We start from the raw sequence: 12304 nt of genomic DNA, 5'->3' as shown, positions 1-12304 counted from the left end.
CACCATGCTGTGAGGAAGCCTAAACTGCCCTGTGTAGAGGCTCATATGGAGAAGAACTGATAGCCAGCATCAAGTTGCCAGCCATGTAAGTGAGCCATCTTTAAAAGTGGATCCTCCATCTCCCAGCAGTCTACCTCAGTTCACACCTTTTGGATTAGAAATGAGCTATCTCCACTGAACCCTACCCGTGTTGCCAATTCATTAGCAAAATAAGCAGTAACTAGAATAGCCTCCTATGTTTGACATGCAGGGAGGCGGTACAACTCCGTGATTAAGTCAGTGGGCTATGATTACCTTGGTTCAAAGCCCTGCTCTGCTACTTACTAGTTGGATGACTTTTGGCAAGTTACTTAACCCTCTGTGCTTCAATATCATTTTTTCAGCATAAATAAAAATAGTACCTACTTCTTAAGTTTGTTGGGAGGATTAATGGCAGGATTAAATGCAGATCTGCAAGTAATCCAGATCAATCGTGATCATCTCCTCAGACAAGCCTCTGGATCATTCAACTATTGTTTTTTCATGTGATTTGGTTTTTTTCTTTATAGTACTTTCACTATATGAATATGTATATATATGTGTATGTATATAGATTGAGCATCCCTAATCTGAAAATCTGAAATCCAAAACTTTTTGAGTGCTGACATGACACCACAGGTAGAAAATTCTATACATAGGTACTTAAGCTGGGTGCAGTGGCTCATGCCTGTAATCCCAGCACTTTGGGAGGCCAAGGGGGGAGGATCACTTGAGGCTACGAGTTCCAGACCAGCCTGGACAAAATAGCAAGACCCTATCTCTTAAATAAATAAACACACAAACAAACAAACAAATAAAATTTAGCTGGACATGGTGGAATGCACCTGTAGTCCTAGCTACTAGGGAGGCTGAGGTGGGAGGACAGCTTGAGCCCAGGAGTTCAAGTCTGCAGAGAGCTATATTCCAGCCACTGCACTCCAGCCTGGGTGAAAGAGAGAGACCCTGTCTCCAAAACACCCACCCAGATACATACACACACACACACATGAACAAACCACAAACTTTGTTTCATGCACAAAATTATTTAAAATATTGTATAAAATTACCTTCACCCTATGTGTATAAGGTATATATGAAACATAAATGAATTTCATGTTTATACTTGAGTCCCATCCCCAAGATATCTCATTATGTATATGCATATATTCCAAAATCCAAAAAAATCTGAAACACTCTGGTCCCAAGCATTTTGGATGAGGGCTACTCACCCTGTAGATATTTATATACGCATATATATATGTATGTATATATAGTATAATTTTTAGTACTATCCGAAGTGATCTTGTCTACTTGTTTATTAGTTATCCCACAAGAGTGTAAGCCCCAGTAAGGCAAGAACCTTTGTCTCATTCACTTCTGTATCCCCAGTACCTAGAACAGTTACCTTGCACAAAGTGCTTAATAACTTTTTTAATGAATTTCACAAAGTGTTTAATAAGGTTTTTTTGTTACTGAATGGATGAATAGCACTCTTCACACTGTTTGTTGTTAGTTTCTACCCAGTTTCCATTCTCTACTTCCATGGTAGTAGACCCTGCTTTTGTTTTGGATGTCAATATAGAATAATCACTGTCTCAAACTCCTTTGTAGCTAAGGGTCATCATGTGATGTATTTCCTATCAATGAGATGTAGTCAAAGGTGGGATAAGGATGTCTGGGAAAATTTTTGCTGTCTTGATATATATACTGCCCTTTCTTCCATCCTCTTTTCCTCTTTCCTGCCTGGAATACAGGCTAGAAGTAGAGCAGCTAAAAAGTTGATAATCATGAGGACAAAAATGGAGAAGCAAGAAACACCTGAGACATTGATGGTCTAGTGGAGTCACTATTCCACTAACTCCAGACCTCTTATTATGTGAATAAAATTGACCCTTTGTAGTTAAGCTCCAACAACCAGGTTTCTGTTACATGCAGCCAAATAAATTATCAACTGATACACTATGATGGGATAGTATCTACCCCTCTAGGCTGATCATTAAGAGTAATTTTACACACATATATATATATATTTTATCTTCCTTATTACTCTGTGGGATAGGATTGAAAGAATTGGTCAGCACAAATATCACTCACTGTCCAGATCTCTTCAAATAGTGACAGTGATCAGCTAGCAAGGGACACCACATTATCTAAATCTACTTGGCTCTTGAGTTTACACAGATTTCAAATAGTGAGGGTTACACGCTCATTCCTGAAACAAACATTTATTGCCAATGTATGCCAGGCATTATATGGCTATTGGGAATACAGAGATGATTTAGTCAGATGATTGAAGCTGGATGCCCAAGTGCCCACTAAGCTCCCAAAGGGCAGTAGCTGAGTTGCTTCCAGTAAGGGAAAGACTTAATTCTAGCAGTTTTCCTACCATCTTGTTCCTCATATCAACCTTCTTTATCCCTGTCCTCACTTTAATGGTCTCACTTGACTTATTCATTCACCACCTTTTCTTGTTTTTAGTACTTCCTGTGTGCCTAGCATACCTAGTACTTGGGCTGTATATCTATTTGTATTTTGAATCCCTAACTTTTGACCTCCAGGAGAAAGATCATTCCGGTTTCAAATTCTTTGTGCTTTCTTACAACTAAACCATGTGCTTCTACTGATCCATCATAAAGTGACTATTCTCCCAATATCAACACATCCATGTGGTCTCCTAAACTCAGCTGGGGTGCTAAGATGCATTAACCTTATCCTGATGTCAGATTGGGTGTTATAGTGCCAAGCCCAAATGATGGATCCCCTCACTCATTTCCAGTGCACAGCCAGATCAAAACTTAGTTTAGGGACTGCAAACTAGTACAACCTCTATGGAAAGTAGTATGGAGATACCTCAAAGAACTAAAAGTAGAACCATTTGATCCAGCAATCCCACTACTGGTATCTACCCAAAAGAAAAAAAAGACATTTTATAAAAAAGACGTCTGCACTCAAATGTTTACTAGCAGCACAATTCACAATCACAAAGATGTGGAAACAACCCAAGTGCCTATGAATACATGAGTGGATTAACAAAATGCAATATATGTATACCATGGAGTTCTATTCAGCCATAAGAAAAATGATGAACTACCTATTATATTATCCTGGATGGAGCTGCAGCCCATTCTTTTAAGTGAAGTATACACGAATGGAAAAACAAACACCACATGTACTCACCATTAAATTGGTACTAATTGATTAACACTAATGTGCACATATGGGAAGTAACATTCATAGGGTGTTGGGCAGGTGGGAGGGGGGAAGGAGGGAATGGGTAAATCCACACTTAACAGATGCGGCATGGCTGTCTGGGAGATGGGCATGCTTATTGGGCAGTGCAAAGGCAATTTATGTAAGCAAAGCGTTTGTATCCCTGTAATACTTTGAAATTAAAATTAAAAAAAAAAACTTGGTACAGTAGTAAAACACTTCAGACTAGTCATAAACTTAGCCCCCAGAGTTAAAGCTTTAGGAATTTTTGCCATGGGAACACCGCAGGTGTAACACAGATTGAGGCAGACCATTGAGAAAGGTGCCAGGAATCCTGGGACCACACTGATATTTTACTTTTGAGGTTCTTTAAATTATTATCTGTGTGTGTATCCTATTTCAGGGGCAGGGGGGTGGGCTGTTTTGAGAGTCTGATAGAAATTATAGCACCTTTCTCTAAAATGATATACATTGACACACAGTATTTAGAAACAGTTTCAGGATGTCCAGGTTAATCATCCACCTGTGACTTGCCATGAGGTTAGAAACTTTTTCTATACCATAATTTAGTCCTTTATCATATATATTTTTATTTACCTTTCATGTGTGCATGTTTTATCCCAATGAGCAAGCAACCTTCCTTCCAGGAACCTTGCCCCAGTGATGTGTGCATGTAAGGACCTTGGCTTGTGGGAAATATTTGCCAATTGAGTCCTTCAAGGCTGCTGTGGTTTACTGAGGACAGGCAGCCTTCCTTTCAACACTCCATCCTCCACCCCATCACCCTCCAACACAAAACAGGGCACTATAAGGGGACTTGGACCCAAGAGTCATGTTCTATTTACTTTCTAGGTGTTAGGTTGAGGCATTATTTATTTACATATTCCTCATGCAAATACCCACTCTTATATATTTAGAGAACAAGGCAGTGCCTAGTGGAAAGCTTTATACAAAAAAAAGTCAATACGTAGTAATAAAAGAATGTATTCTATTATCTCAAAAATTTATAATGTCTTTTTTCCTTCCTCAGCTCTGTACCTCGCCCCATACACACCCACATGTATACTCAGGACCCCTTTTTGTCCTATCCCATGAGTTACTTCTCAAACTGCACTCCTTTCCTGGCATGTGCTTGTGGAAAAAATTAAAAGCAGGAATAAACGTAATGTTAATAGAATGGTGGCCATGTGGTTTTTCCTTTTTTTCTGATCCTACCCTCCCTCCTATAAATCTCAAAGGGCCACCTTCAATCCTAACTTTGGAATTTGGAAGGGCTTAACCTCCTCCAGCCTCCTCTTCCTGACTCCATAGGTGATTATGGCCACCTGGTGGCCGTATGGGGAAATGACGGATTGCTCCCCCAAAAATCTGGTGACAAGAACCTCTATGGAGTAATTTTTTGTCTTGGATCTATTAGAAGCAAGGAAAAAGAAACCTATGGATAGAGGCTACAGCACAGGAACCAGACATCCTATTTCTTGGTCCTGCCTTGCCTTCCAGGACATGACGTCCCACCCACTAGTTATTACAGACAAGACAAATTCACTAAACATTTGAGTTCATTCAATCAAAATTTATTGAGCAACAACTGTGTGCCCTGCCCCAGGAATACAGCAGTAAACAAAATGGACAAGATCTCTGCCCTCATGAGCTTACAGTCTAGCAGCCAGCCAGGCAATTAAATCCATTTCACAATTGTAATAAGAACTCTGAAAAATGCTTGGTGCTAAGAGAAGATTTAACAGTCTTAACCTACACCAAGAAATCATAGAAGGCCTCCCTGAGGAAGAAACATTTCAGATAAACTAGGTGGAAAGTGGAAGAGTGCTGTAAGCAGAGAGAGCCTGTGAAGGCTCTGAGGCAAGAAGACATTTAATGAATTGAAAGCCAGCCAGTGTGCCTGGGGCATGGGGCACTGAGAGGAGTGTTGCTGGAGATACGCAAGGTAGGCAGGGCCTGATTTATACAAGGTCTTTGAATTTAGGACTTTATTCCAAAAGCAACTGTGAGCCACTGAAGACTCTGAGGCAGGTGAGTTAGATGTTTCAGTTTGTTTTCAGAGATCACTCTGACTTCAGCATATGAAGACAGGAGTGGAAATACGAGGACAGGTCAGGAAGTTTCCACAGCAGTCTAAACAAGAAGTGATGGTGACCTGGAGAAAAGAAGATGGGTTCTAGACATATTTAGGAGAAAACCTACTTGATGGTGGCTGGGTGTGTGAAGAAAGGGACATGTTGCTGACAAGAGGTATTGAAGTAAGAGACTATGGAATAGGGACAGGTTTGGGCAGGATGAGCACATCCCATAGGCACAGGCTGAGGCTGTGGCTAGAGGAAGAGGCTACCATAGCTTTGGTTCACAAATAGCTTAGGGTTTAATTGAGCAAACAAGATACACATAAAATAATTGTAGAGTTGATTAAAGATGAGAATGATTGATTCAGATAATAATGGACTCCTGCATTCTATGGAACTAGATGTAAGCCGTCAGTCTCACAGTGAATTCAGATACTGTTGAAGCCAACAGGGATGTCCTCACCTTTGTTCATGCCTCTTATAGTCAGCCCCTCAGAAAACTCCTATGCAGCCCACCTGCCGTCTCGCAGGGGCCACCTTTCCCTGCATTGAGCCCTGGTGCCCCCTGCCATGAAGATGCACTAAACTCTCCTTGATTCTTTTTTGCCTGCTGCTGCCAGGATGTTCACCTGTTATTCTCAATTCCCACCCCCCACTTAGGTTAAAAGGGACCAAGTCTAGCCATTGACCCCATAGTTGTTCTCTTTTGGACATCAGGAGAGTTTCCTGACTTACTTAGCTCCTCTCTTTATATTATCCCTGTCAAGCCCCCTCTTTTGGAGTCACCATCTTGCAAAGTCAATCCTGTCTTCCTCACCACTTCCCTAAGTGGCAAGACCCAACATGAAAAAGTGTCTCCTTTTTGCTCCTTCACCAAAGTGTCCCAATTCACAGGCCTTCTCCCCACTCTAGTTTTTCCTGGAGTCAGTAAATATCCAACTCTTTGCCTCAAAAAAGTCAGAAGACAAATTTTGCCATGGGATTAATAAGGAAGTAGCCTCAACAGCTATTGCTTAGGTGACACTTAGCCTTCCCTGCCTTCTCTTTGTCACTGGAGAACTCTGCTAACTCCCTTCCAAAGACAATAACTGCTAACTACACAACAGACCTACAGTTTCCCATTGTGCAAGGAGTCTACAACAAACTCACACCCCAAATACTTGGTCTGAGGGCAGTAGTTACAAATATTAACACGAGATTAGACGTCGACATAGTCCCTTTATATTGAAAAGAATGTAGATTGTGGAATTGGGCAGACTTGGATTTGTATCCTGCCTCTGGTGATTACTAACTGATGTGCTTTTGTGCTATTAAACTTTTCTAAGTTTCAAAGGACTTCTCTGTAAAATAGTGGTAATGATATCCATCTTATGGGGTAGCTGTCTTAGGGTATATAAAGCATCTAGCATAACATCTGCCCTGAATTACCTGACAACCATTTATTTACTTTCTTTCCCTTGGGTTCCAGCTGCCAAATACTCTTGTAGAAGATAAGCCAGTTTTTTAATTTATTGATTGATTGATTGAGACAGAGTCTCGCTTGTCACCTGGGCTAGAGTACCATGGCATCAGCCTAGCTCACAGCAACCTCAAACTCCTGGGCTCAAGCGATCCTCCTGCCTCAGCCTCCCAAGTAGCTGGGACTACAAGTGTATGCCACCATGCCTGGCTAATTTTTCTATTTTTAGTAGAGATGGGGTCTCACTCTTGCTCAGGCTGGTCTCTAACTCCTGACCTCAAGTGATCCTCCCGCCTCGGCCTCCCAAGAGTGCTAAGATTACAGGCCTCGTGAGCCACCGCGCTTGGCCCGATAAGCCAGTTTTATATGGTCAATGATAGACATCTCCTATTCCTCTCTTTGTAAATCCTCCCTTCCTGCAGCCATCCCATATCCATCATTGCCAAAAAGGTTCTTCAACCCTTCATCCCTGTAGAATTTTTCTTTCTCTTACTATCAAACAGCTCTGCCTGAGCTCTGACTATCCTCTTTTACATCTCCCTAATCCAAGATACTTCATCTTGTATCATTCCTAAAAATTAATTAATTCATTTCTAGCATTCTTCCTAAGTTTCTCAGAGCAAATTGTAACAGAGCTGGGGAATAGGACCTTTATACATCAGAAGAGCATGGGAACCACAGGCAAGTTCAAAGAGGCCAATGGAGGTCTAGGTCCAGACACCCCCTACCCCACCTCTTTTCCTCAGGGCACAGAAAAAGCCATACTCAAAATATGCCTTAAGTATACATGAGCATACATCTCCTTTCCTATAGCTCTGTGAGGTCATCATTGAAATACAGCAGTATTGCAGGTGTGTGGAGTGAACCATCCATATTGAGATAGTCAAATTCTTCCTCCTCATCCCGGATCCCATTCTGTTCTAGGGTTTGATCCATGTTCAGGTTCTTCCCTTCATATTTCCACGTGTAGCTGGCAGCATGTGCATTACAGGGGAGATACCGGTGTAGGATTTCCCACATTGACTCCAGGATCCCCACCTGTAGAACACAGAAGCACCCCACCCACAGAATTCTGGATGGAGTGTGTGTGCATACACACACACACACACACACACACACAGAGCAAAGGCCAATAGCCCACAATATGGTAGAGCCAGGATCAGAGTGCCTACTTTGGCAGATAGCAACTTCAGGCACTTTACAGTCCCAGAAATAAAGTTGAAGGTCCAGCATGCAATGAATGGGCCCCAGAGTCCTACCTATCTTAATGGCAGCCACTTCTAACAAACAGGTCAACTGCCCCCTCGTCATATTCCTGCAATAGAGTACACTGATAAGGGAGCCCCACTGCTATCCAAAAGAACTTCCAAGGACCACCATAGCTAAGATACATGAACTGCTGCCCTGGGCTTATAAAAGAATCTCTTGTACCCCTATGTCCCAGACACTCGTAGAATTCACAACCCTGAGGACGTAGGTGGTCTGCTTTGCCTCAGTATAAAGGACAGAAAATACAGCTTCCACCAGTTAATGGCAAAACTGATGGCCTGGAGATTATAGCTGGGATTCCCAGTTCCCTCTAACCTGCCCTCAGGCACCGGTTCTCACCTCCAGTGTTTGCTCCTGCGACGTGAGCGTATTAACGATGCGGATGGTCCGGGTCTTGGCAGACAGCCGCCCCACCTCGTAAGAAGACCTCTGCCACCAGGGCTTCCCGAAATCATTGGCCCAGTCCGAACGGGGCAGCAGAGGCGGAACGTGCACAAAGCGGCCCCGCGGGGTGCAGTATGTCAGGCAGCCGGTCAGCGGATCTATGTGCTTACGGATCTTTAAAGCAGGGTTTGGGGGCGAGGGGTCGGAGCAGTTACTATTTCAGGCTCTGGCTAGCCCCCGATTTTGCTCCCCATCCCCGCTCTCCAGTGCCTCTACCCACAACCCCAGGTTCCAGCAGAACTCACGCCTTTGGTCTTAGGATCAAACCAGTGGCTGATGTCCTGACCTGCAACTTCCACGATGGGTTTCAGCAGCACGTTCCCTGGGAAGGAGCAGCCACCGTCAATGCCAATGCCGACCACTCGAGAACCAGGCACCCGCCACATACACACTCCAGCCCTGGCCCAACGTGTGGTCCTTACCCTTATATTCCTCTGCCAGTGGCGTTAGGTCGTACACGCGTCCCAGGTAAGACACCCAGAGGTCTTCGGGTTGGTTATGTTGGGCAACCTCTGCCGGCGTGAAATAGCGACGCTGGAAATACTCAAAGTCTGGCCCAGCCACTAGACCCCGGCGCGGCATGGCTCTTGCTCTGTCGGTCACCAGCTCCCTTAGCTTCCTCGCTCCTCTGCATACACTCACTACTACCTCCGCCCTCTCTTCCAGCAGCTAAGGGGAGCGCGTTTATCCGCTGACATGGAAACCATTGTCTTTTTCCGGCCACTGAAATTAAACACTGTGCGGGTGTGGAAGGGCTAGGGCTGCGCGTGCTCTTGGGAAACGTAGTCTAATTTGGCATCTGGCATGTAAGTATCAAGTAATAGAGTTACATCTCAGAAGTTCGGGGCGGGGAACGAACACACTCCGTTTTAATTCAGTGGCCTGGGATACATGGGATATATAGGACAAACTATCTCCCGAGGCAGAAAAACAAGGTGAGGGTACTATCACGAAAGAAGATATTCTCGCTAAATCTCAGAGTTTCTAAATAATGTGTGAGAAACTATAAAGGTAAAGTTCTCGCGATATCATAAGACATCCGGCGTAAAAAACTTTACTGAGCCACAGTTCTGGAGAAGTAGGAAAAGCTCGCGAGATCTCACTAGGAGGGGGAGGAGATGTGATCTCGCGAAAGGAAAGAGGTCGGGAGCGATCGCGAGATCTCAGAGCACCGGACCTGAAAGGTGCTTTGGAAGTTCAAGGGCCCAGAGGAGGCCCAAAGGCAAATGGCCGGAGCTGGGCCTACCATGCTGCTACGAGAGGAGAATGGCTGTTGCAGTCGGCGTCAAAGCAGCTCCAGCGCCGGGGTTAGCGTGGGTTCAGGTTATGGGATTGAGGGACAGTCGGGCAGCAAAATGGGGGGACGGGCAGGGGGGAACTGCAGCTCCCAGCAGCCTCTGGGCTTTGTGTGAGCGCCCCGCGGGCTGCCGGGAGCTGTGGTTCCGTGGGTGGGCGGGCAGCCGGGGCTGCGCGGTGTGAGCGCGTGTCCCACCCCGCGCAGGACTCGGACGGGGAACGTGAGGACTCGCCGGCTGCGCGCGCCCGGCAGCAGCTAGAAGCGCTGCTCAACAAGACTATGCGCATTCGCATGACAGATGGACGGACACTAGTCGGCTGCTTCCTCTGCACTGACCGCGACTGCAATGTCATCCTGGGCTCCGCGCAGGAGTTCCTCAAGCCGTCGGGTCAGTGCCCGGGGAATGCACAGCCGCCTGGGAATGCGGCGGAATCTCACGCAAGGCATTTCTCCTTCAGGGCCTGACTGCACCCCTGCTTTTCTGGGGTTTATTTTCGTGGCTCAGAAGGGGCGGGATTGATGGCTGGTCTACCTCCCTGATGCTCTGACCCTTCTTTCCAGATTCCTTCTCTGCCGGGGAGCCCCGAGTGCTGGGCCTGGCCATGGTACCCGGACACCACATCGTTTCTATTGAGGTGCAGAGGGAGAGCCTGACGGGGCCTCCGTATCTCTGACCACGATCGCGCATGCCTTTCAGACTTTATTAAACCTATGACTGAAGTGGCCTGTGTCTGTGTAGCTGGGATGCCAGGACAGGGGTAGCACACCCCACCCTAGAAGAGAGGGTTTATCTGATGTCGGGAGCACTCTCAACCTTCCTCTCCCAATTTGGATATCCAGGGGTGCTAAAGGTTCCCTCGAGTTTGGGGGTGGGGATGGGAGACAAGGTTGAGCTGTGGACCAACAGGCCCCAGGGTGGGCCCCTGCATCTTTCCTCCCACGCTGCTGCTCCAGAATTGTGGCGGGAGGGGGTGTCATCCTGCTCCGGAAGGCCCATTGTTTCCCACCCCGGCCTGGCAACACTGAGTTCCTCTAAGCTGAGGTCAGAGAACAGGCTTGGGTCCCCAAGGGGAGCAGGGCTAGCGGCGGAGGCTGGGCCCCCTCTGCTTTATTGATGGGGAGGTGACTGGGGTCAGGGACAGAGCTCCGAGGTCTGGCCAGGAAGAATGGACTAATGCGATAAGGGAAGGCCAGGAGGCAGAAGGATGCTCCTGTTCACGTTGTTTCCTGCTCCTGAGCACAGGGCGAGGGTGATGTCTTATTTGTGCCACCCCTCTCTTCACAGAGCACAAATTCAGTTCATTAATTTTTTTTATTGATGTTTGAGCACCCCTTGCCCTCCAGCCCTGCCCCCTAACTCGGTAAATACTAGAGGAGCTGCACCAGAAAAGGAGGACACAAGATTCAGGTATCCTATTTGCTGTAGGGGTGGGGGTGTGTGTGTGTGTGCGCGCGCGCTTATAGGTCCAGCCCAGATATTCAGGACTTAGACGTGGGCAGTGAGAGGAAAGTGGGTTTTCCGGAGTGTGAGGATTTTCACCAGAATTGGCTTCCTGATGACGCTGTTCTCTAAGGGGACGCTAGGACCCGGCTCAGGCAGGAGTGGGGGCAGGGCAGGGCAGAAAACCCCGGGGCTTCAAGTCCTTGGACAGAAAGGGAGGGCAGGCAGCCGTATCGGTTGCTCTTGACTTGAGGTTTCCTCAGACCCAGACCTTTCCTGATGTGGGAACGGCTGGGGACCCTGGTGAGGTCCGGGTTTGCAGCGGCTGCGGGGCGCGCCGTCGCCGATAGAGGGCTCGGCTGTAGGGTACGAGGCAGTCGGCCAGGCGGAGGCGCAGGCAGAGGCGGCGGTAGCTGGCCAGAGCAAGCACGAGCAGCGGCACGAGGAGCAGGAATCCGGTGACCAGCAGGGCCGTGAAGCCCGGGTCCCGCAGGTGCGCGGTGCAAGGGGGTGCCTGGGATCGCAGGAACTGTGGGAGGAGAAGAGGCATCAGGCCCAAGCGGACTTGGGCCATACTGTGCGCCGGGTGGGAACAGCCCTGGCAGAGAAGTTCTGGCCCATAGACGCCACCGCCAGCATCACCACACACACACACTGCACACGCGTCCCGGGGGCATGCTCACCTGGGAATGACAGAGGAAGCCGAAGCCCAGCATGGTGACAGCGGGTAGCAAGATAGTCCCCAGCACCAGCAGCAGCAGGAGAAGATTGAAGGCAGCTACCAGCAGATTCTGGGCCGTTACCAGCACAGCGCAGGCCCAGCAGTCCAGGGGGTCCCGGGGCTCTGGGCCACCGCTGGGAACAGGCCGCTGTGCCCCGGGGACATCCGCCATGGCCCGCCTGGCTCCCGCCCGCCTGGGCCGCTGCCCTTATAGCCCTCTTTCCTGCCCCTCCCCCGGCCTAGCCTCTCCCCACCCCCCTTCATCCTGGAATGCGGCTCTAGGATTAGGCACCCCCCATCCTGAGGAGCGGGCCAGAGCTCTGGACATTCCACAGGCGCCTCCGGGGAGGGGCTCGCCCCTAGCCAG

General features: G+C 47.5%; 3 protein-coding genes across 7 annotated transcripts in view; 1 reads left to right on the top strand and 2 right to left on the bottom strand.

The window, feature by feature from the left end:
* NAA38 (N-alpha-acetyltransferase 38, NatC auxiliary subunit) overlaps positions 1–10495 on the top strand; it is a 30394-nt gene extending 19899 nt beyond the window's left edge. The window contains exons 1-3 of one of the 3 annotated variants that reach the window (XM_069482035.1): positions 9608–9785; positions 9980–10163; positions 10337–10495. In XM_069482035.1, the coding sequence (XP_069338136.1) occupies positions 9705–9785; positions 9980–10163; positions 10337–10449 (378 nt within the window). In that variant the 5' untranslated portion in view covers positions 9608–9704 and the 3' untranslated portion in view covers positions 10450–10495. Of the gene's footprint in view, positions 1–9607; positions 9786–9979; positions 10189–10331 lie in introns of those variants that run through there. The other 2 variants (XM_069482034.1, XM_069482036.1) reach the window with 2 other exon arrangements.
* CYB5D1 (cytochrome b5 domain containing 1) lies at positions 4805–9480 on the bottom strand. 2 transcript variants are annotated; one of them, XM_069482032.1, is made up of 4 exons: positions 8901–9480; positions 8724–8800; positions 8374–8592; positions 4805–7803 (listed from the first exon to the last, which is right to left on the bottom strand). In XM_069482032.1, the coding sequence occupies exons 1-4, from the start codon at positions 9058–9060 to the stop codon at positions 7573–7575; spliced, it is 687 nt and encodes a 228-aa protein (XP_069338133.1). In that variant the 5' UTR covers positions 9061–9480; the 3' UTR covers positions 4805–7572. The 2 variants fall into 2 exon arrangements, with proteins under 2 accessions (XP_069338133.1, XP_069338134.1); XM_069482033.1 differs by having other exon boundaries at positions 7718–7735.
* A 606-nt stretch (positions 10496–11101) lies between the features above and the next one.
* On the bottom strand, positions 11102–12120 carry TMEM88 (transmembrane protein 88). 2 transcript variants are annotated; one of them, XM_069483322.1, is made up of 2 exons: positions 11892–12120; positions 11102–11409 (listed from the first exon to the last, which is right to left on the bottom strand). In XM_069483322.1, the coding sequence occupies exons 1-2, from the start codon at positions 12107–12109 to the stop codon at positions 11262–11264; spliced, it is 366 nt and encodes a 121-aa protein (XP_069339423.1). In that variant the 5' UTR covers positions 12110–12120; the 3' UTR covers positions 11102–11261. The 2 variants fall into 2 exon arrangements, with proteins under 2 accessions (XP_069339423.1, XP_069339422.1); XM_069483321.1 differs by having other exon boundaries at positions 11363–11745; positions 11900–12120.
* Between the last annotated feature and the right edge of the window lie 184 nt (positions 12121–12304).

The sequence above is a fragment of the Eulemur rufifrons genome, chromosome 9, assembly GCF_041146395.1.
Source record: "Eulemur rufifrons isolate Redbay chromosome 9, OSU_ERuf_1, whole genome shotgun sequence".
Classification (NCBI taxonomy): domain Eukaryota; kingdom Metazoa; phylum Chordata; class Mammalia; order Primates; family Lemuridae; genus Eulemur; species Eulemur rufifrons.
The sequence above is the reverse complement of the archived record's forward strand: the minus strand, read 5'-3'. Positions and strand labels throughout refer to the sequence as shown.

Excerpts from the sequence above, each read along its gene's own strand:
- CYB5D1 (XM_069482032.1), bottom strand. The coding sequence starts at position 9,060 with ATGCCGCGCCGGGGTCTAGTGGCTGGGCCAGACTTTGAGTATTTCCAG. Across the intron at positions 8,801-8,900 it reads ACTGGCAGAGGAATATAAGG|GGAACGTGCTGCTGAAACCC; the intron begins GTAAGGACCACA and ends GCTCCTTCCCAG. Across the intron at positions 8,593-8,723 it reads TTGATCCTAAGACCAAAGGC|ATCCGTAAGCACATAGATCC; the intron begins GTGAGTTCTGCT and ends CCTGCTTTAAAG.
- TMEM88 (XM_069483321.1), bottom strand. The coding sequence starts at position 12,109 with ATGGCGGATGTCCCCGGGGCACAGCGGCCTGTTCCCAGCGGTGGCCCA. Across the intron at positions 11,746-11,899 it reads GCTTCCTCTGTCATTCCCAG|TTCCTGCGATCCCAGGCACC; the intron begins GTGAGCATGCCC and ends CTCCTCCCACAG.